At 39.0% G+C, this 21837-nt stretch overlaps 1 protein-coding gene and 1 long non-coding RNA gene across 3 annotated transcripts in view; one reads left to right on the top strand and one right to left on the bottom strand.

Annotated features, from left to right (window-relative positions):
* GSK3B (glycogen synthase kinase 3 beta) overlaps positions 1-21837 on the top strand; it is a 149412-nt gene that overhangs the window by 86979 nt on the left and 40596 nt on the right. For both annotated transcript variants that reach the window (XM_064410275.1, XM_064410274.1), the window contains exons 4-7: positions 5753-5863; positions 8771-8901; positions 10712-10818; positions 20174-20271. In XM_064410275.1, coding sequence (XP_064266345.1) covers positions 5753-5863; positions 8771-8901; positions 10712-10818; positions 20174-20271 — 447 coding nt within the window. The remainder of the gene's footprint in view (positions 1-5752; positions 5864-8770; positions 8902-10711; positions 10819-20173; positions 20272-21837) is intronic.
* On the bottom strand, positions 15191-20195 carry LOC135294687 (uncharacterized). Its single transcript, XR_010356770.1, has 3 exons — positions 20143-20195; positions 16752-16907; positions 15191-15460 (listed from the first exon to the last, which is right to left on the bottom strand). It is a non-coding gene; the product is annotated as an uncharacterized LOC135294687 (long non-coding RNA).

Here is a 21837-nt window from a genome sequence, read left to right as displayed (position 1 = left end):
GAGTGAGGGATTACAAAAGATTGGATATTACTGTCCAATATTTGCAGTGCTATTAGAAAGTATTGATATCTTTCTGAGCACTGAGGTTGAGTCTTCAACTGTTCTTACACCCCTACATTTATCTGTATGAAACTGCAACTGTATCTCTAGGCTTACACTCCCTTTACTTTGGCAGCAGCCAAAGCTCTGTTTTGAAATAGATGTGGCTGTAAACTGCAAGTAAAAACAGGCACACGTGGCCACTGGATGTCACCATTCCTTCATACAAATAAGGTCAGCTGGCACATATTTTGCATTTTCACATATTTCTTGAGTATCATGTGTACTCAGTAGTCAGAGTACAAAGGCTTCAAATTTTTGCTTTGTCTTTGAAAGTGTGTCCAAAGTCTTTGTATCCTTAATGTACAATGTCAGCCTTCAAGATAAGAGAAGGAAGGCGGGTCTCTCATGGTGCTTGATAAAGGGGTGTGCTGGTTGTGGCTTTAAGAAAAGTAAAATAACATTTTTTTGAATCTAGGGCAAAAACAGTGGCTTTGAACTCTGTGTATTGTCTAAATCTAGATGCCTGCATCAGGGTGAAGAGCATATTTTACCTCATGCTGACATTCCAGTGTTCAAATAATTCACTCTCAAAAAAGGCATAGTCCACATGAAATGCTGAAAGGCATTTTCTTGCTTTCCAACTCAAAGGTAAATCCCTCAGGTGCTTTTGCTTTTTGACAGAACCCTTGCATTGTTGCATCCTGTCACTAAATGCTCCATGCAGCACCTACCTCTGAAACCTCATCAATGGGCTGCTGTCATATGCTAAATAAAAAATCCTCCTGGATAAACCTCATACAGACCTAATACTGAAGCCTTAGGATAATTTTAATAACGAGAAGTACATTTTGGAATCATATTACTTAATTTTAGGTGTATCGCTTGTCTATGTGCATTTAGCTTGAGTAGACATTTGAAGTGAGTTTCTTCAAGTGCAATTCCACATTTATTTCTCCTAATGCTAATTTAGCTTAAGAAACTCCTGTATTGTTCATGTCCTCTCAGTTATTTTCATGCAGCTGATCAGGTGGAGTCCACCAAAAACAAGAAAAAACCCATCCCAAACCACACCAGAACCACTGTCACTCTGTTACTGATTTGCCAGGAGATGAAAACTCAAATGAGCATGTTCACCACTTCTCCCAAATGCTGAGCAGTAAATTTAGTCACCCTAGAAGAAAGAGCACCCAGAATAGTTTCTTAACCTTTTTACCCTATTACTTGATGTTCAGGGAAGTTTTCCTTAGATTCCACATAGGCCTTGACAGTTCAGAAATACTTCCAATATCTTATTAGATGCCAACATATTTTCAGAGTAAAAATTTTCCTTTTGCTGTTAGTTTGGTGTTTGGCTTATATGGCCTCCCTGGCTTCTATAATCATGGTGGTAAATAGGGGAAACAGTTGGACTGTGATTGACTTAACATTGGTTGCTGCTTTATATGTGCATTTTGTAAATCTAGTGTGTCTGATAAATTAAAACAAAAGCTAACAAAGTTTGTAGGAACCACTTTGGATCAGTTTGAGGTTTGTTGAGGTAGGGGATGATCACAGAGAAGCAATATTTTAACTATCACTGCAATGAACAAAAAAGTGAATCTTTGAATTCAATAGCCATTGCTTTATTTTAATTCAATAGCTATTTCTTTATATTAGCCTCAAGCACAACTGGAGGATGCTTTAAGCAGATTACTTATGTGGACTGAAAGAGACAAGAGTTTTAAAACTGAGTTTGACACCTCCAGCCTTTCCTTTGTCAGTAAGGCAATGTTTTCCATTTTACTCAGTCCTCAGCCACATTGTGTGTAATGCTCATGTACTTTCATCCTGTTTTGTCTCCAATTTCTGGCACAAGAAAAAGAATGAAGTTGCTAAAATGTTTTGTCTCTTGTGTCCTAGTCTTTCTCATGTCTCTTATTATGGTACAGGTTGTGTAAGTATTTACTTGCATTAAGTATTTCCCACCAAAGTGAAGGAGTGCCTGAATTGGTGGTTCTTGAGAGGTGCAGAGCAATTTGATGGCAAAGCAGTGATTATTTTGCTGTAGCTCGTTTTAGAACAGTGTGTGTCAACTGAGGACTCATCTGCCAAGTGACAAAAAGCAGCTTCTAGTACTTGATGCTGGTACATGAGCCACATTGCTGAAGTAAAAATCCTAATGAAATACTTGGATTCTGGGTTCCAGGATCTGATGTTCTGCCCTTCCCTTTTTTTATTTTGAACTGTACATGGTCATAACCTTAGCAGCAAGCACAGGAGAATACAAATACACATAAACATTTGACCTGCAACAGAAAGCTAGTAAGCCCAAGGTCTTTAAGGAGAAGTGAGTTATTTAATGACATCTTGTGTGTGCTTTCTGTATTTCGTATGCTGCAGCTTCCTCTGGTCTTTTCTGTTCTCTGTAGATAATTTCAGACATGCTTGTGACAGTCAGGTTACTTGTTTCATTCTCAGACTTGCAGTTTTGAAACAGCAGCATGGAAACAAGTCACTTGTGGAATATGTGATGATGGAACATCATTACATTCCCTGTAATGGAAAGATAAGCCTTGATCGTCCCAGGTGATCCTCAAGCAGTTGCCCTCATTTGGCAAGCTCTTTGAGCTAACCCTGTTTCCTATTGCAATACATCTGGGTCACTGGAAAAATATGTGTTTAGGAGGAATGCATGAGGTAGGCAAACCAGGTTACATCATGCTCAGAGCTTGTCAGGCCATGACTGCTTCCTAGCTTGTCCTGAATCTTGTTCAGTGGAATCCAGGTAACTTGGATATTATTTTCATCCAGTTCATGCTTACTGAGAAGGATCAGGGCTTGTGAAAACTCTCTTGTGCACGTTTATCAGATCAGTGCCAGATGCCATCAGGAGCATGTCACTCAAAACTCTTGAATAGTCTTTAATGCATTATAGCAGTCATTAAGAGAACCTCTGGAATCAGTTTCGTGTGGTAGGAGTGGAATATGCCGTTACTTACATGGCCAGTGGCATAAGCCTTGCCTTTATAGGTGCATGTTGGAGTTCTGGGTCCCTCAAGTGGTACATCAAAACTTGATAGTTGATGGGGGCGGGGGGGGGGAAAGGTGTTCATGTGCCTTTGTGTTCTGTGTGATACACATTTACACAGGAGCAGCACCACACAAAACCCACACTCTTTGTTCAGGTACTGCGGATGGCATCAAAACTCATGCCACTCAGAAGTGAGGCTTCCATTTCTAAAGATGCAAATGCCTCAAGGTTTTTTGTGCTTGTGTTATGCTATTGAATTGGTCCCATTTTTAACAGCATGTAAAATTAGAAATAAAAATGGAGGCACTAAAAGCAAAGCAAAGATTAGATGAACTAGAGAGTAGTTCTGTAATTCTCAAAACTCACTGCTGTGAAAGAGCATAGACACGGTTTACTGGTCATATGTTTTACTGTTTTACATGCATCCTTTTGTTTGTATTATGAGAAGATTATAAAATCACTGTAATTTAGTTTTTATTCTTTTTTTCCTCTAATCTCTCATGTAAATCTTTTTGATACATGAAACATGAATCCTTGGATCAAAGTCACCAACCTCAGTAACAGTACTCGGTGAAGTGATTTGTCACCAGTAAGACTTTCCCATCCTCAGAGAGGCAGACATTTAGCATATTCATCAGGTTGTATCTACACTGAAGCAAACAGCATTCATATTCATGTGTCTGTTTTCTCTCATGGTTTACAGATTGCCTTACCAGCATTAGCTAACTTTGAATTTTTTAGGACATTTATTTTTGGTATTTTATAACTAAATCTTGAAAGCTGTGACCTAAGAAGAGGTAGTGGATGAATTTTATTGGCTTGAAGTGAGAGTCAGGGAAAGAAGAACTTTCCCTGCTGCAGGAAAAGTGCTAAAATACAAGTGGGTTTGGTTTTTTTCCCCCCTTGCATATATTTGCACGTCTGTGGAGTTCCAGAGCCGTCTGGTATTTCCTCTGCACTGCTGCTAGTTATCCATTTCAAAAATTTTCTTCTTCCCAGACTGGTCCCCAGAAGCCTTCACATTGTTTCCAGTTCCTGGGATGGCGCTGGGAGAAGCACCAGCATAGACAGGGTCTTGGAGGCTGCTCTTTGTCTGTGTTTGAGAAGTATGATTAGACCAGATAGTTACAAGTTGGTGGGCCATTGTCAATTGCTTGGTGCTGACATTTAAGCAATGATATTAAGAAAAGAGGGTTTTTTTTGCAGGGAAGAATGACTTAGGCAGGACCATGCAAGGTGACTTGGTCTGTTAGGAGGTATTGGTAAGAGCTACTAAAATGTCCTGAAAATACAAGCCTTTATTGTCAAATGAGGGTGAGCAGAGATCTTGAATTCTAAGCCTTCAAAAACACACAAAGCCAGCAGTTCTCTGCATATGTATTCAAGGTGTGTATTTCTCTGTGTTACCGTGTGCCAGACTGCTGCTGCTCTTTGCTGTGGCAGGATAGCAGAGCACTGTGGGAGAAACACACCTCACTCTGGGCTTTAAGTCATGGGACAAGTCACAGTAGAGTAGTAATGTTAAATTGCTGTAGCTAGATGAGGTTTGGGTTTAGGTGTTAAGATATAGATAGCCAGTGGATCTTCTGACAAGGGCCTCCAGTCAACGACTCAGGAGCCCTGTGCTGTTTCCATCCATGTAAATTGTCTGTGTATTGTCTTTCTCGATAGAACGTTCTAGGTGATAAAATAGCAGGCACAGGAAAGGTTGCTTCTAGTTAATTCACTAGCTTTCAAAATAGTTTTTTATGCTGAATTAGTTGATTTTACCCACTCCCCAAGATTAAATGTATTCACAATCCTGGCAGGATTTGCACTGAAGACTGCATTAAAATATCAGAAATATCTTTAAGACCTGTTTTACTGCTGAAAAGTCTCAGTTTTGCAGTTAGGCACTATATGATTATGGTACTTTGTCATTTAAGTCCTCTTTGTTCCTTCTTTCCTTTGCTAATGCATAATAAGGTGCTTTATAATGTAACAAAGTACCTTATTATAAAGCTACTTTTGTTGTTTCTGTGTGTTATGTTCACATGAACTTCTAACTTAATCCGAGAAGAATTATACTTGAGACTTTGGTTTTGGCTTGTTCTCTTTTGTCATGAATAACTTTATATGTTTGAGATAACTGGGACATAGAAATACCTGTAAACAGAATGGTTGCAAATGTTAACACAGGCTTACTGTATACAAATGGTTAATATGTATTAATCTCTTAATAGCTGGGAATTCAGTAAGATCAAAGTAACATTTCCAAAAGATGAAGGTTGTTTGAACTTTTTTTTGATGTGTTGTTGGGGGCTGAGTTTTGAGCTTTTAAATTTGCACTTCTTGGGTTTTGGCAGGTAAGGGACTAATGAGTTAATAGGCTGTTTTAACTAATTATGCAGATGTTACCTTGAAATACTCTCCTAATGAAAATATTGACTGGGCACAACAATTATATCCTTGTCTCCATTTATAATCAGAAAATATCTTACATAGGAGACCAGAACAATTAACATGACCTTAAATATAAGTTTGACAAAAGTATTAATGCATGACTGCAAAACATAAAAAGTTCCATGGCAGTTCACTCATTAAAGATGGGACTTAAAATATCCACAGCTTTCTCATCTTTCAGGTTTCTCTGAACACTTGGATTGTATTTCTTGCCTCAAATCTAGTGCTGATTTGTTTTTCTTCTTTATTCTCTTTCAGAAAGATGAGGTGTACCTCAACTTGGTGCTGGACTATGTTCCTGAAACAGTATACAGAGTTGCCAGACATTATAGTCGGGCCAAACAGACACTCCCTATGATTTATGTCAAGGTAGGTAACTGACAGATGTGGTTAGGTGAAGAAAGATATTACAGAAATACACATGGATACTCTTTTCTGACACAAAAATAAATTTTCAAAAATTTTTAGAAACAAATAGATCTTGAGGAAAGGAAAAAAAAATAGAATTACTTGTTGTTATTGTGAAGGAAGAATAGAGAGTTGAGACTTAAATAAACACTCCCAATTTCTGACCTTACAGAAATCTTGGAATGGGTCAGGGAGATTGAGTGTGGGGGGAGTGTTTTGTTTTTGAAGCAGCTTAGAAGGAGACTGAGACCAGCCAGATTAGCGGCTTTCAGTTTCCTGAGGTGGTGAAGACATAATAGAACAAAGGTCAGGACCTGAAAGAGGATGTCAGGAGGATGTTCTCTAATCTGTTATCTTCCCCTTTTCCTGGCATATGAGTAAAAGTTCATGTGCTTTTGTTGTGGTCATGAAAGGCACATTTTTGTTTCCACTTGAAGCTCATTGGCTTGTGTCTTCAAAAGCTACATGGGGTAAGGTGCTTTTATGCACATTGTAGGTTCAAAACCTTACTCAAGTTGTCTACATTTTTTACACAGGAGTTAAAGTAAATAAAATTTCTCATTTGCTGTCACAGGACCCATCTAGGGCCTCATAGTTCTGTTTCATATATTGTGGTGACCACAATCCACATGCTAGTGAGTGATGATGTTTTCACATGGCATTAACTTGTTAACATGGCACACAGGTAATATTTAATGGAAATTACCAACAAAATTTCCTGATGCATATTGATTTCTCCAGACTCCTCTTTAAAAGTATAATGCTTAATGTAAGGGTTGGCTTAAGAAAAAACTTCAGTTTGGTTGAAAGAAGATGAAGGTTTCAAAGGTGGAAGCTACAAATAGTAATTATTTCAATAATGAAGTCTTGTGCCATAACTACGTGCATAAATTGTAAATGGCCTGTCTCTGCAATAGGAATCACTTTTGCCTGATCTTTAAGAAAGCACAGAATTTTATTTATTATCCAGCAGACTTCAAGGTCACTCTCTTGGTCTGTTGGTGGAACATCATGTCTTCAGGTTATATGCTCCCCAAAATCTGTAGGCTTGGCTTTTGATAACTTTATATATCTTGTGTCAGTATTCTTGCCCTAATTGTTCTCTGTTGTGGGAACTTGAGAAAATTGTTCTTCCTTACACTTTGAGAGAAAAATCTGCTTCAACTCTTTCATCTTGCAGGATGCCTGGGACTTCCTGTTCCAGGTAGTCTGGATAGCTATTCTTATTTTTCTGGCAAGGCTTTTATATAATCCTGTGTTCTAAAAGATCATGTTACCTTAATGTCATTAAAGATTTTGCAATTTTCCAGACAACTTGGCTACACAAAGGTCAGATCATACCTATTTGTTCACTTCTGATGGATAACTAGGCAGGCAGAGAGCTGCTTTTCCCTGGGTAACAAGAAATGTAAAGCTGCACAGAAGCTGTTCTAGTAATCTTCTGGTTAATCTGGTTAATTTTTATTTGTAATTTCTAACCTGGTGTAAGGTGTCCTTGGAAATTTTTGGTTTGCTGTGTGGAAATGAAAGGCATACTTTATAATCCCACATGTGTTGACTTGACCCCTCAAGTTAGAGTAGTCTTTTGCATTATTTTGCAATACACTTGCACAATACATACTAGGGACTGGAACAGGCAATTCGGAAAAAATGTTTGTTTGCTTTTCTTTGTGCAGAGTTGTGGTTTTCAGAACCAAGTATGAAAACCAGAGGCCTAGAGCCAAAATTCAAGCAATTCTTTTCCCTCTCCTACTTTCCTGCCAAACAAACAACAGTAAGAAGGGGGGAGAGAAAGCGTGACAACAAAGATAATGGTGAAAGAGAGGCAAACATGACCTGATATCAATATCAAGTAATTGCACCTGGTTATATAGACCACTGAAGGTGAACTGTGGAAAATGTGCTTATAAAAGAAAAGTGTGGAATTGCATCTCTGGTATAGTGTCCTGCCTGTAGCTTGATTTTAAGTGGAAACTTGTGGGGACACAACAAACATGAAAAATAACCTGGCAGCCCTTTGTCAACCTTAAAACAGGGCTTTCCATGCCTTTATGGCTGTATATGCTATACATCCTTAATTGTATCCAGCAGCTTTTTATTATCCATAACAAAAAGTGTGTAGCTCCAGAAGCTGGACATCCTCCCCTTGCCCCTTAAGCTTCCCCTGTGAAGTTCTTGGCTTTGTAATATCTTGCTGTGTTTTCCCTTGCTAAGGGGTTGGCCAGCCCTGGACAGTGGGCAGAGAAAACTCTCCCTCAGCATACTTGTTTGTTGTGCCTTGCATGAACTTATTTTGAACAGTTGGTTTTATTTGCCTTCTGGTTTTGTCCAGAGATTTGAAATTAAAATGACTCTGTTCCCTCGGCAAGAAACACTGAGAGATTTACTTCAGTGACAGGCTGAGACACTACCCTTGTCTTTGGGTAATATTTAATAGAGCTTCCCTAACTAAAGGGTTTTCTTTTGGATTTTGTGGGGCGTTTTTTTTTAGTTGTTTGGGGTTTTTTAAGAGCCCGGAATACTTCACTGCTGTGAAGATGCTGATTTGTAGAGCAGACTGAAACACCTTTATTTTGTGTATGCTTTCTATGATTGCCATTATTTACAAATGTTGGAAAACTGGCACAATTATTTCTTTGGAATTATGCTAATTATACTATCTCAAAGGACACATAAAAAGATTTGAACCACATGTGTGTGTATGCAGCAAAGGGTGTGTGGGGAAGGTATGCAAATACCTTGCCCACCTTCATAGCCCTAACAGGCATTCAGTATGGTCTTTTTCTCAGTGATTTTGTTTTTCTTCTAATAAGGGCTTGTGCTAAACTAATTGTTTACCCTGATTTGACTGGTATTTCTGTGTTCCAGTTGTACATGTATCAGCTGTTCCGGAGTTTAGCCTATATCCATTCCTTTGGGATCTGCCACCGGGATATAAAACCACAGAACCTCTTGCTGGACCCTGATACAGCTGTTCTAAAACTCTGTGACTTTGGAAGGTAAGCACATTTGTGGCCTGAAACCTGGTGAAAAGATCTTCCTTCAAAGTGAACCTTAATGCAACTTTGCCAAGAAATTCTCTGTGTCCCTTAGAAAGTCTTTATGTATAGCTTAAAAGAGGAATTACTGATATTTTATTTTCCCCTCAAAGTGAGTTCAAAGGAGCGGCAGGGAAGAGCTGGAAAAGGGTGTTAAGAGGGAGGGAATTAAACTTCATGCCTCTTATTTTTGCAGGTATTAGAAAAATAAAATAGATACACCATGGCATAGGGAAAATACTGCAGCATGGAAAACCAGAACCAGTTACTGCAGTGAAGTGTGTTTGGGCAAGAGAGGACAGGTGTGGTGGCACTGTAACTTAAAAAGGCTGATGTTACACTACTCAGTCTACTTGCATTTATAACAATTCACTTAATGCTGCAAATACCACAGAGGCTCAAAATCCGAAGCAGCACTTCCAGTTGAAGCTCTTGGATTGTGGACATCTATGTTCTAGTTTCCAAAGGCACATTTATTTCCAATATCCACTCAGAATCACCTTTAGAGTCCAGCCCCCACCTTAGAACTGACACAGAAATTCTGGCAATTAGCAGTGAGACAGGACATAGATTTCTCTCTGAGCAAGTTCAGTCTTTATATTGTGCTGTAACTTTGCAGACTAAAATAGTTGGGGTTTATGTGTGAGAGGTCACAGAAGCTGCTGTTGCTAAATTTGCTCGCCCATGGTGAGTGGGAATATCAGATGAGGGTCACTCCAGCAGTGCATTGTTGTGGCTGGTGCCTCTGGATCTCCTCCTCAGCTCTGCCTCACCAGCATTGGAGCAAAGTAGGAATCATGCTGAAGCTCAAAATTGACAATGCATAAAGGGAATACCTACTATTTTTGTCAGTGGGAATTTGTTAACTGTAGTTTCTATACAGAAAACTGAGACTTTTTAAAATGGGTGGTGGAAGTTCTTCCAGAGGAGTGTCTGGAGAGCTGAACACTGGATGTGGCTGGCTTGCCACTCTGCAGTGTTTGATGCTATTTAGGTGACTGTCATATTTCCAGAAGGGAAATTTTGTCCTCCAGCTCCTTTTTGCCTAGCCCTTGTTAATTAAGAAAGAAGTGTAGTATATCCATAGACTCATGTTCCCAAAGTAACGTGGTCTTGTGGTCCATTCTTTTCTTGGATTCTTTCAAAGAGAAGTTTTGAGGCAGTACTGTAGGTTAGATCCTTTGTGGCTGATTAATTGCAGTATAAGAGAAACCTTCATGTTAATTGTGGACTGTTAACATGTGAATGCAATGGCAAAAGCTTATTTTTTTTGGTCACCTCATACCATGCTCCCTTAAGTAGCAAAGGAGCAGAATATTGTAATGGAAATTAAAAACCAAACAAAGAAAAAACCAAACCAACAAACAAAAACCCCAAACAGACAAAAATACCCCACTCAGTGCTTGTGAGTATCCAGAGCTTTTAAACCTTAAAGGATGACTACATTTGACCAAACTGTTTTCTGTCTTCTTTTCCACTGTAAGCAAGCCTTTGTATCTGTCAAAAGACAGCTGGCAGCCAAAAATTTGACCCTGTTTTTCACCTAGATTGTACTCAGAATTTCCTTTGCTGTCCCCAGTAGAAGGTAATGCTTGATGGATTGAACTGATTTCACAGTGAATCAAGGAGTCAGTTTGCATCAGCTTAGAAGAGCACTGTACTTCAACATTTGGGAATGGGGCGTAGGTGAAGAGTGCCAAAGCTTAGTGTTGGTGTGCACAGCAATATTGTAGAAGGGCTCATTACTGAAATACTGTTGTTTCCTTTCCAGTGCAAAACAGCTGGTTCGTGGAGAGCCCAATGTGTCGTACATCTGCTCTCGGTACTACAGGGCGCCAGAGTTGATCTTTGGAGCCACTGATTATACCTCCAGTATAGGTAAGTGTGTGCATTTGGTTGAAATCTGTACCAGCTGCCTCAGTTTTTATCCTGTACTGAAGTGTAAAGGTTTCCAGAGATTTCAAATATAAACCCCAGGGGCTGAATTTGGTTGTAAATGATTAGGTACCACTCTTTAAAGAAATACAAATGTTTTGTAGATGGCTGCTGTGCTTTCTACACCTTTTGAGATTTCAGCATTAATTACACCAGGAAAGGGGCTTTTTCAACATAGAGGGGGGAAATCTGATTACAAGTGGAAAAAAAAAAATCCGTGTAATGTTACCATTTAGTTTAAAAGTAGGTATGAGACCTCAAGCCAGAAAAGCATTTTTAGTAACCTGAAATAACTGTAAAGAATGTCTGCAGAAAACAATCTACTGCTTCTGATGTGCTGTGGTTTAGACATAAATATGCGACGTAAATTTATTTACTTGGCTTTTAATAAAGGGTTTATAGGGGGAGGTAAGTGTGGCCTAATGATTGACTTGAAATTCTCTTTACAACTTTAATATATTGTGTGCAGCAGTCCTTCTAATTCAGTTAATTCTGCTAGCTTTTACTGTCCTTCAGTCATTAATTTTGAACACAAAGAGCTCTTTCTATATACCTGACACATAGCTGTGTCATGGAAATACTAGGGAAGCTGGAGGTTTGATAGAGATCAGGGAACAGCCAAGTTTTCTTACAGTAGAGAACCAAAAATGAACAGCAAAATGAAAAATCTTGGAAATGAGCAACAGTGTGTTGGCTGGTTGTTGGTAACTACTTCAGTTTTTCAGTCAAGATACTGCTTGGGCTCCTTCTGAGTTCTAGTGCAAAAGAGAGCAGATTTGGCTCTCAGCACAATGCTGGGGAACCTTTTACCTTGCTTATGGACTTGAGTCATTTAGGCAAGGTTTAAAGGATTCAAAAGGATTTTGAGATCATGATCAACTCTTGGCAGACTATGTTTATAACCAGTATATCTAAACTCACTATGTTTGAACTATGTTTGAACTATATCTAAACTCAGTGGCTGGCTGACTTGTTTTAACTCTGCAGTTCTTAAAAAGGAACAAAAAACCCCACCTCAGTGTGTTCCTGAAGACTTCCCTGCTCTCACAAATTTTTTCCCATTAGTTACTATTGAGTGTGTATTGTAGCAACTCTTGCGTATCTTCCTGGTAGGAAAAATAGGCATAACCAAGAGTAGTCTGGGGGAAGTATGGCACAGTAAAGATACAAGGCAGAACTTAGTGTTGGCTGCTGCCAGAAGTGGCAGCCCCACCCCTGCTCTTGCCCCTGCATACCCTGGCTCTCACAGTTTACTGTTTAATTTGCTGATTCAGCGTCAACTGGCAAGAGATTTTGGCAGGTTGACTTCCTGCTGTGTGAGTGAGTGCAATCAGCAGTATTGTGCAGTCCAGTAAGAAGCAAAGCCCAGGTAAAAGCAAAGTGTTGTGAGTTTATAAATGAGGAGAAGGTAGCTGAGCCCATTTGACATCTTTTTGCCAGCTGAGAGCTAATAGATTGGCTCAGCTGCATTATCAGAGTGCATGGAGACCTCTTGTTTCAGAGGATAGCTGCATAAAATGTGTATTTTATGTGTCAGTAGGAGAGACTGATTTGCAGATAAGTCTATGAAGTGTCTTTTTCTCCAACTGTAGACCCTTTTTCAAATTGTCCTTTCCATTTTTGTTGTTTTATCTGTTGGTCTCTAAAATGGTTCTAGTAAAAATTCCATGCTGAAGTACAATTTTTCACTTGCCTCCAAAAATATCTTGAATTCCAGTCACTGTTCTAACTTTCTTGTGCCAGAAAAACCCCACCTGTCCCTCCAAGTCCTTTCTTTGAAATTTGCACTGAATTACTTGAAAATTAAGTTCGTATTCCTTCATTCTTTCCTGTCCTATCCACCTTCCCCTTCTTTCTTAGCAGTCTTTGGATTCGGGAGATGAGCAGGAATAAAATGCTTTTACAAGCTCTACAGTTTCCCAGTGTTCTGCCATATGCTAGAATTTCTAAGGGTTAATTTTGTGGTGCTGCTGTTTGTACATATTCCTTAGTTTTTGCTGGTAGGCAACAATGGTGCATAGTGAGAACCCTTCCATATTTCATGTGGGATTGTTCATCCAAACTCATCCAGCTTGTTGGAAAACCAATCAACAAGCATAGGGGGATTTATTGAAAGAAGGAAAAGAACATGTAATTATTAGTGCTTTATCCATAGATCAGAGTATAGGGGACTGTGAAATGCTTCAGTATTGTAATACTGCCTTTTAAACTTATACTTTGGCATGTTTGGTTTTTTTAGTTCTTGTTTTTCTTGTGAGTTAGCGTAACAACTTTTTCCCACTGTGGTCTTTATCACTCTGTAAGAATCACTTGTCTGTGTGTGGTGACAAAAAGTGAGCTTTATATGTAAGGCAGGGATCTTTATTCCTCCAGTTAAATATCCTCTAATAAAACTATGGTAAAAGTAAAATCAGTGAAGAATACAAAGCCAAAAAGTGTTCTAAGTAGAAATTTTCCTACATTATCTGCAAGGCTTCCAGCTGTTTGTGTGAAGGTTTTTGTTGTTTGTTAATGTTACTACAGGGCTTATGATCATAATGCACTACAATAGGATAATGACTGGAAATATTTCTGAGCAAGAACTCCTTTTTAAGACTAGGCAGTGACACTGGTGGCCCAATACTTGACAGCACAGCCAGCTGCATTATGACCCTGTCAGGTGTTAGTCATCTTGTTTAGCATTGTAACCAAGAGTTGCATTAGGCTGTCTGGCTTCGTCCAGGTTGTCTTTAAACACACACGAGTTTGTCCTCATGACATTACTTGCTCTTCAGTGTACCAGTTGGTTCCAGGATGTATCTCTTTATCCTGGATGTCACAACAAACTGTAAAATGGTATTTAACTTCTCGGATCTTGATTGTTTCATTGAAGTGCATGACTTCACTTCTAACTCAGTTAAAAAGTAACTGAGGCAGGAATGTGATGTTTGTTACACTTCTGTAAAGCACCCCATCAGTTCTGCATTTAAATATATACCATAGTAAGAGTAGCATCAAATCACATTTACTGCAGTTAGTGCCTCCAGCAGACCTGGGACTTTATTTTTAAAATAATGACCTGGGAAATTACCTATTAGAGTTCTTAAATAATCACTGTTACCAAATAGTTACAAATCCCTACCTATAATAGATCTGTTATGTGCCTGTCTTAGAACTTAGGATTTTCAATGGTCAGGCACAAATATTCATGTCAATTGGGTGCCTTCATAGCTTGTACAGATTGGGTCTTTGTGCTCCTTTGGCTATGAATTCTGCAAGTGTGTGTGTTTGTGTGTGTCCCTAAAGCTTGCTGGGAATGGACAGTTTACCTCCTGCAGCTGATTTGCAGGAGTTTGTTATTGTTGTTGGCTGTTTGGTTGTTTTTTTTTTGGGGGGGGGGGGGGGGGTAGCAAAGTGGGGGCTGGTTTGTTGGTTATTTCCCAAACCAAGCCCTTCAGCTGTATCATGACAACATTTTGGCTGAGGCTTCTCCTTGCCAGTCTCTGTGTGTTATAGCATCCCAGATATGTTGATGGCATGGCTCTGGCTGTGCTGGTCATGTGGGTGATGCTGCTGCTGAAAAACCCTGGGATGGCTGCCCACATTCACCTACATTGTCCTGGGACAGCCACTGCAGTAGGGGTGAGTGCAGATATTTCTGTTGCCTCGAGTTCCTTTTGTATGGAAAGAAGTTGTGCAGCTGAGCTTTGCCTCAATCTCATGTGTTTTTCCCCTAGGTGAGGTGCAGGGCAGGGGAGGGCTCACCAGATCCTGGTGGTGTTTCTGCACAACGAGGGGCTGCTGGGCTCAGTGCTTTTGTTCCACCACCGCGCCAGCAGGAGTTGGGAGCATTCCAGAGGGAACATTTATAGCCTCTGGCAGGGAAAGATTGATCTGCATGACCATTGCTGGCTTCTCTTGGGGTGTCTGAAAATAAGTATCATGAAGTTGTTCATTCACTTTCCTAGCAAGCTCAAATGTTTCACCTCAACAGGCTGGAGCAGAAGCTTTTCTGCAGGTGTATGTAGTTGGCCTGTCTCAGAGTTCCTTGGGGAAGAACCACCACAAGGTGTGTCCATGAACAGTTGCCAAACAGTCAGAAGGATTTGCTTCTTTCTCAAATTGCAACTTCCAGTGCTGAAAGTAAGCAGGTGTGTTAATTTACTGAACGACTCTACCACCTGTCATTGTAGCTTCATCTCTTCATTGCAAAAGAATAGAGATACCTGTGTTTAGCTTTTGTTCCAAATACTGGAACAAGCATGTCTTTTCAAGCATTTTCATGTTTCAGCCTTACTCTTTCTCCTCCTTCCGTGGATCTGTGGTGGTTTGATGTGCAATACTTCTACCAACAGCACACCTGCCTGTAATCCTGAATTTTGCTCTTGTTCTGGCATCCCAAATATTGTTTCAAACAAGCAGCAGTGAAAAGCACTTTGGGTCTGGCATTCGGCAGCTAGAAGCTGTTGATTTTATGACTTCCCAGGGCTGCTTTTCTGACTCTTGGTTTGTTTCCACAGTTTCCAGAGCAGCAGCTTTGAGTCACCTCCAAGATGGAGGAAGTCAATCAAGATGAAGGAATAGTGAGGCAGAGATGAGTAGATGACTGTAATAAAAAAGTAGGAAGGTAAATACGCCCCATAAAGCGTCAGATAAATGGAAATTCTTAATTTGTACTAAGTGGATGAGAGAAACCTTTTTTTCCCCCCCTTCCCTTCCTCCTCCTTGTCCTCCAAATAGTGACTTAGAAGAGCTAGAGTGTAGTTCAGTGAATGGTGCTTGTGCTGGGAAGAAGACAGCCAGTTTTTCAACTTGGAAAGGCAGAGTTTGAGATCAGAAAAAGAGAAATTTATGGACAGGGTGTTAATTTCCAACTCAAAATGGCTGTTGTAAGCTTACAGAATTAAAGCTAAGGAGTGTATTTTGCACTGGTCCTCCCAAATGCCTCTGCCTGATTTAAAGATAAATACTTGTTTTCTTGCCTTCTGTAATGCTAGAATGCATTCAAAAGCAAGGGCATTATGAAGATTATATTATTAGACAATATCCATCTAACAGCTCTAAAGATCAATAAAGTAGTAGAGACTTAATTTAAGAAAAGTTTTGTAGTACAAGAGGCTATCTGAATTTTTGTGTGTTTAAATTAATGGAGGTAGGTTAGGTGGTATTTATCTAAGTGTTCGTTAATCTAGGAAAGATATGGCATTAGCTACTATTGTAATGTGTGAAAACTATCTGAAATAACCTTATTTGAAGGTTGCTGTTGCCTGGCAGTTGTATTTATTCTCTGTATTGTTTAGACTGCATTTTTCTGAAGGTATGAAGAAAGTACCCTTGCCTGCTTTCTTAAAATGAATAATTTTCAGTATTTTCTCCTAAAATTTCACACTGTCCCAACTAGTTTGGAGTAAGGACCATTTGTTGACTTATTTTAAGATTCTCTCTTAGCTTGTTTATTAGCTAATTTAAAGCATGTGAATGAGAGTCCCAGTTTGCTTTAATTAACTTGCTCATACTGAAAAGAAATAGTTCAGAAAATGCTTCTTCTCCTGTGGGAGCAGGTAGTTACACCACATATTAATCTGTAGCAGTTAGCTCTGACTGTACTAAGACAGAAAAGTCTCTGGGAAGGAACTACAATAAGCTGATGACTTCCTTTAAGTGATACATCTTTAAATACAGAAATTCATACCTGTTTACTTCAGGCTTGAGGAAGAATTTTACCATCCTGATGTGTTAGATCAATTTTTAAATGCAGGATAAAAAGGGTGTGGGGAAAAAAAGAACAAACTATCCCAGAGCCAAATTTCAGTCAATGGCATAAATTCCATCAAGTTTCAGCAGAGATGAAATTTCGTAGCTTATTGTGCATTGCTTATCAAGAGTTGTATAAATACCTCTGTATGTTTTGTTTTGTTTCTGTCACTCCTTGGAGCTGCTCAAGTTAGCCTCCACTCTCTGGATTTTGTTGAGAATGCTTCAAGGATTTGTTCACTTCCTTGTCCAGGGAACATTGCCCAAGTCCTAATTTGGAAGTAGGTGAAATTACATGCCTGGAAAAAAAATGGGGATTTTGAAATGCCTGTGTTTTACTTCACTGTGTATTTAAAGTGTTAGCAGGTAAAGTAAAGGCTTTTAACAAGACTTAAAATTGCCTAGTTTGGAAGATTTCAGTGCATAAGGAGCAACAGGTTTCTGATGGATTTTGTTGTCTTTTTGAGGGATTAAACCCAACATGAATGCAGCAAGTATTCCTCAGCCATTGCCACCTATTTCCTCATGACCTTCATCCTTTGCTTTTTTCCTCTGTTCCCATGTGATGCCCTCAACTTTCTCATGTGCCCTCTGCTGTTCGTGCTTGTCCTTCTTGAACAAGGACCTGCACATTGTTTGACTGGTTTGCAGTTGCAATTTGGCAGGGCTGGGGCAAGCCTAGCACTTCCCCCGGGGACTGAACCTTCCTCACCTTGGCAGCAGCACTGATGCTTCCCGCCGTTTTTATGAAATTTGATTTGAGACTTGTGCCTTACAGACTTGTCTGAAATGTGCTGGTGGAGTGCAAAAGCATTTAGGGAAACTAGGAAAAGCAAAACCAGCTCAAAGCCAACTTAATGGAGCAGCTAGACCAGAAGGTTATTTAAAATAGTTTAAGAAAACCAGTCTAATCTGAAAAAAGTAATGCTAGCATAGTTTCAAAATCTTAAAGGAAGTGAATTGTGATTGATGACTTACTCTCCTGTCAGCTTTGTGTTTGTATATATTCTGTCAAATATTTTTCCTTGCCGTATATAACATTTTCAGTACAAAATAAGGATTTAAGTTGTAAATAATTATTACAGATTTGGTGTAGCTACTTGTTTTGTAAAGGACAGTCTAAAAGACTTGGCTTATTTAAAACCCTTTAAATGTATCTTTAAATAGACTTCTAAGTTTCAGTGCTCTGACTGCTTAGTACATTTAATCTATCTGTTCAATACTTCTGAAGAAATCTGTGCTGTCTGTTGAACAGTTATGCAATTCCTCTAAACCTAATAGTCATGGGCGACACAAAAGGTGATGCTCTGCATCATGGTTTTGCTGGATGTGTTGGTCCAACAGCAGGAGAGACATTGATTAGCAGTGAGATGCAATTAAACATTCTTTACACTATTCCTTCTTAGCTTGTTGTCCAAAAGAGAGCTTAGCATCTCAGTGGCCATATCAGCTTTTGTTAAATGTGACTGTAAGTTTAAAAAGCATCATCTTGTATGTTTGCTTGTTAAAATTCAAGACTCAAACTTCAAAGTATTTCTGGTACTGTTTACCTGTTGTAAGTAGTAACTTTTTAGGTTAAACCCCGATGCAATGTTTGTACCAAGACATTAGGTAAAAGTGCATCCATTTGATTAGGAAGTAAATAATTTCAAAAGCTGGAGTAATGACAGTGGTGTTAGTCTACTGTACGTTCCAATTGAACCATATTCTTGAGGAAGGAAAGTATTTTTCTCACTCTTTCCTTTAGAAATGGGGGAAGGCAAACTGTGTTTTAACTTGTTGATTATTTTGATATAAATCTTAAACTCCTGAAAGCTTTATTTGATTTTAATTTGCACCTCTCTGTAGTGGTTGTGACAAATTGATAATAGATGGCTTGGAGAATTGTCAGGGATGTTTTCCTTACTCGGACCTTTAGCCATAACTGGCAGGGTTGTGCATATCCTATTATAGCCTATATTATATCCTATATATTATTATCTAAGAATATATAATAATCTAATCTAATAATAATTAAAAATAAATAATAATTAAAATAATATAATAATTATCTAATATAATATATTAGATTACTATATTATATCCTATATATTTACAGTATCATGGAGTCATAGAATGGCTTAGGTTGGAACAGACCTTAAAGATCACCTTGTTCCAACCCCTTGCCATGGGTAGGGACACCTTCCACCAGACTAGGTTGCTCAGAACTCCATCCAGGCTGGCCTCAAACACTTCCAGGGATGGGACATAGTTTAAATAGATGAGAGGCTAAGGACTTCTGTCATAGCATAGATTGTCTCAGGTAGAACAGGCCTCAGGAGATAAATTCTGATGGGGGACAAGGCTAGCTTATAAAAGTGGGTGAGAGTTTAAAGAAATGCATGTGGAAGGGGACTGGTTTTCCCTTTTGGAGTGTTTCTTTATATTATAGGCTTTATAGATCTTTTGTTGCTGATAGCTTGTTTGAGATTGGATTTTAGTGTAAGGTTTCAGGTATTCAATCAACAATTGATGACTTTCTAGAAAACATTACAGTGAATCTATTTTTGTGGAGAGGCAGTTTTCTGCATCCAAGTACAATACTTCTACTGTGTTGAGCAGCTTAAAATGCCATTTATTTGCTGTGCAATTACATTAGATTCTCACAAACACTGATATACAGTGTTTATTGCATTCGCTTTGTTAGATTTTTCTTTCTAGTTAATTACATTCCAAAACCAAAATGCTATATTCTGTAGTACGCTTACATACATTCCTAAGTTCCTTCTGTAATATAGAATTGCCTAATTATTTAAGAAGATATACCTGCAATAGATTGTGAAAATTTTATTCATGTAGAAGGAATAGCTCCTAAGGACTATTTGAGGTTTTTGGTATACATGCAAAAATTAGTTAAAGGCTTCTTCTACAGATGCTGTTGACATGTGATCTGTGACTTGCAATTCTGCTACTCATCCAAGCTGGCAAATGGAATTGGGATAAAGATTAGATCTTGAAGTGACTGGTTAGAGAGGCTGCCTCCCAGATCCCTTAATCATGATGTACTTCAGGATACCAGTAATACTGGCAGTACTGGTTCATCTGTCATTGCGTGTGCTTTCAATAGATGTATGAAAAACTGAGTCTGTTCAACACTCGGAAACAGTAAAAACATCAGCCATTGTGTTGGATGATACCTATGCATAGTTCATTATCAGTGTGATTTAAACCAACACAGGGATGGGGGAAATTCTCAATTTACAAATGGCAAGCATTTTATGGTCTTTTCCCTGCATATGTAAGTTTTAATGTCAGTATATTATGGCATTTAACATGATTTTCCAGTTCGCATTATCTCACAGTTTGACTTCTAAGACTGTCTGCACACTGTTGTTTTATAACAGGTACCTGGTAACATTAGGATAGGAATGGTTTTCGTTTTTAGCTGTGTTGCATACACTATCAAACATGGCAAAGGATAAAGTAAGCAGCTTAAAATGGCTGGTTTTGGGTTTTTTTTTTATGAATGGCTCAATATGTATGTTTTACTGATACCTTTCCCTGTCCTCCACCTTTCCCTTTTTAGATGTGTGGTCAGCAGGCTGTGTATTGGCTGAACTGTTACTAGGACAACCGATCTTTCCAGGTGACAGTGGTGTGGATCAGTTGGTGGAAATAATCAAGGTATGGAATGTTAAGTGTTGTTTTGACTGCATTATTCCTTGGGAATCAGTATGAAAACATTCACTGTTATAAACTGGTGAACATACATATATTCTGACATGATTGTACAGGGTTTTGCATGTAAACTGTTTGAAAATACTTCTCATGCTATTTTGAGAACCTGATGATCTTTACTGCATAATGATATATATATTGGGGCTTTTTCCCTCAAAAAGGATTGCACTTCCAGTGTGCTTGGAAAAAGTGCTTTCATACTGGGCCAATATTTATTCATGTATGATTTTCATTCTTTAGAAGTCTGTCTCTTTTTCCTTTGTAGCACAGAATTAATACTTGGCTTTGAAAATGGTGTTGTTAAATTCCTTATGCCGGATTCTTCACATACTTAGTTGCCTTCTCTTCTTCCTTCCTCTTAGCTCTTTTAAAATGAAAGGTGGGAAGGGGCACTTGTTTTTGCAGATATAGAATCAGGACATGTAGGGCAAAGGTACCTTCTGCCTGAAGAGTGTTGTTTTTCAAGGTAGAATAACTAATGTGTCAAAATATGTAACACTTATATATCACTTATGTCCAAGCACATCTTGGTTAATTTAGTTTGTAAAGCTGTGAATATTCTGTGGTTTTCAAATTGGAGGCATGGAAGAATAGTTCATAGATTGTTGTCTGACTTCCAGGCACCCTTGTCTACTCTACCTTTTTCAGCTTCTGCAGTGAAGGAAACAAGATTTCCAGAGAGCAGTATAATTTTCCTCTGAGTCTATACTATGACATAATAAGATGGCATTATTACAGAGGATGTGTACACATACTGTTCAGCATTATTGATCTCATCACCATGAGGGCACTGTATTAAGAGAATTTCCTCCTTGATTTTGCCACTACCTTGGTGCATAAATATCTGTGTGGCAGGCATGTGACAAGCCCCTCAAACTCCAGATCTGTGGGTGGAAAAGGAGAACTCCCTACTTGTCTGTGTCACTTACTAGAAGAGCTGCCAGTGTCTTTGTCCCTGTCCTAAGAGAGTGAACCAGCTGGTCATTCTCCTGCCTGAGGGACGTGGGCTGTTGAGGCTTGGGGGTGTGCTGTGACTTTTCTAGACTGTCACCACATCTCTTCCGGATTCTGACCATGTAAACCTGGCTTCTGTTACAGGGAGTTTCTGTCTGTCCTGCTGAACATCCTCCAGTCAGCAGCTTTCCTCTGGAGACTCCATGTCTTGCACATACTTCTCCTGTGATTTTCTTGATGTCTTCTTATTGCATTTCTGCCCAGTATATTTCAAACTCAGTTCATCCAACTTGGGTCAGTTTGCTTAGGAAACACTAAAAAAAACTAGAGTTGCTTTCAGATGTAGGGCTAATGATGGTACGAATGACAATATTTTTAACTTTTGAGAAGTGTCTTGGAGTGGTGTGCTGCTGTTTGCTACACTGCTTTTGTGACATGTGAAGGGGTCCACGTCAGGTGACCAGACCTCCTCAGGATTTTGCGTGATAACATGTGATGTTTGTCTTTGGACATTTCTGAAAAGTCCTGGTTTGTTTTTTAATGAATGTCTAAAATCCT

Source organism: Passer domesticus, chromosome 2 (genome assembly GCF_036417665.1).
Source record: "Passer domesticus isolate bPasDom1 chromosome 2, bPasDom1.hap1, whole genome shotgun sequence".
NCBI lineage: Eukaryota > Metazoa > Chordata > Aves > Passeriformes > Passeridae > Passer > Passer domesticus.
Note: the sequence above shows the minus strand (reverse complement) of the source record. Positions and strands in the feature narration are given on the sequence as shown.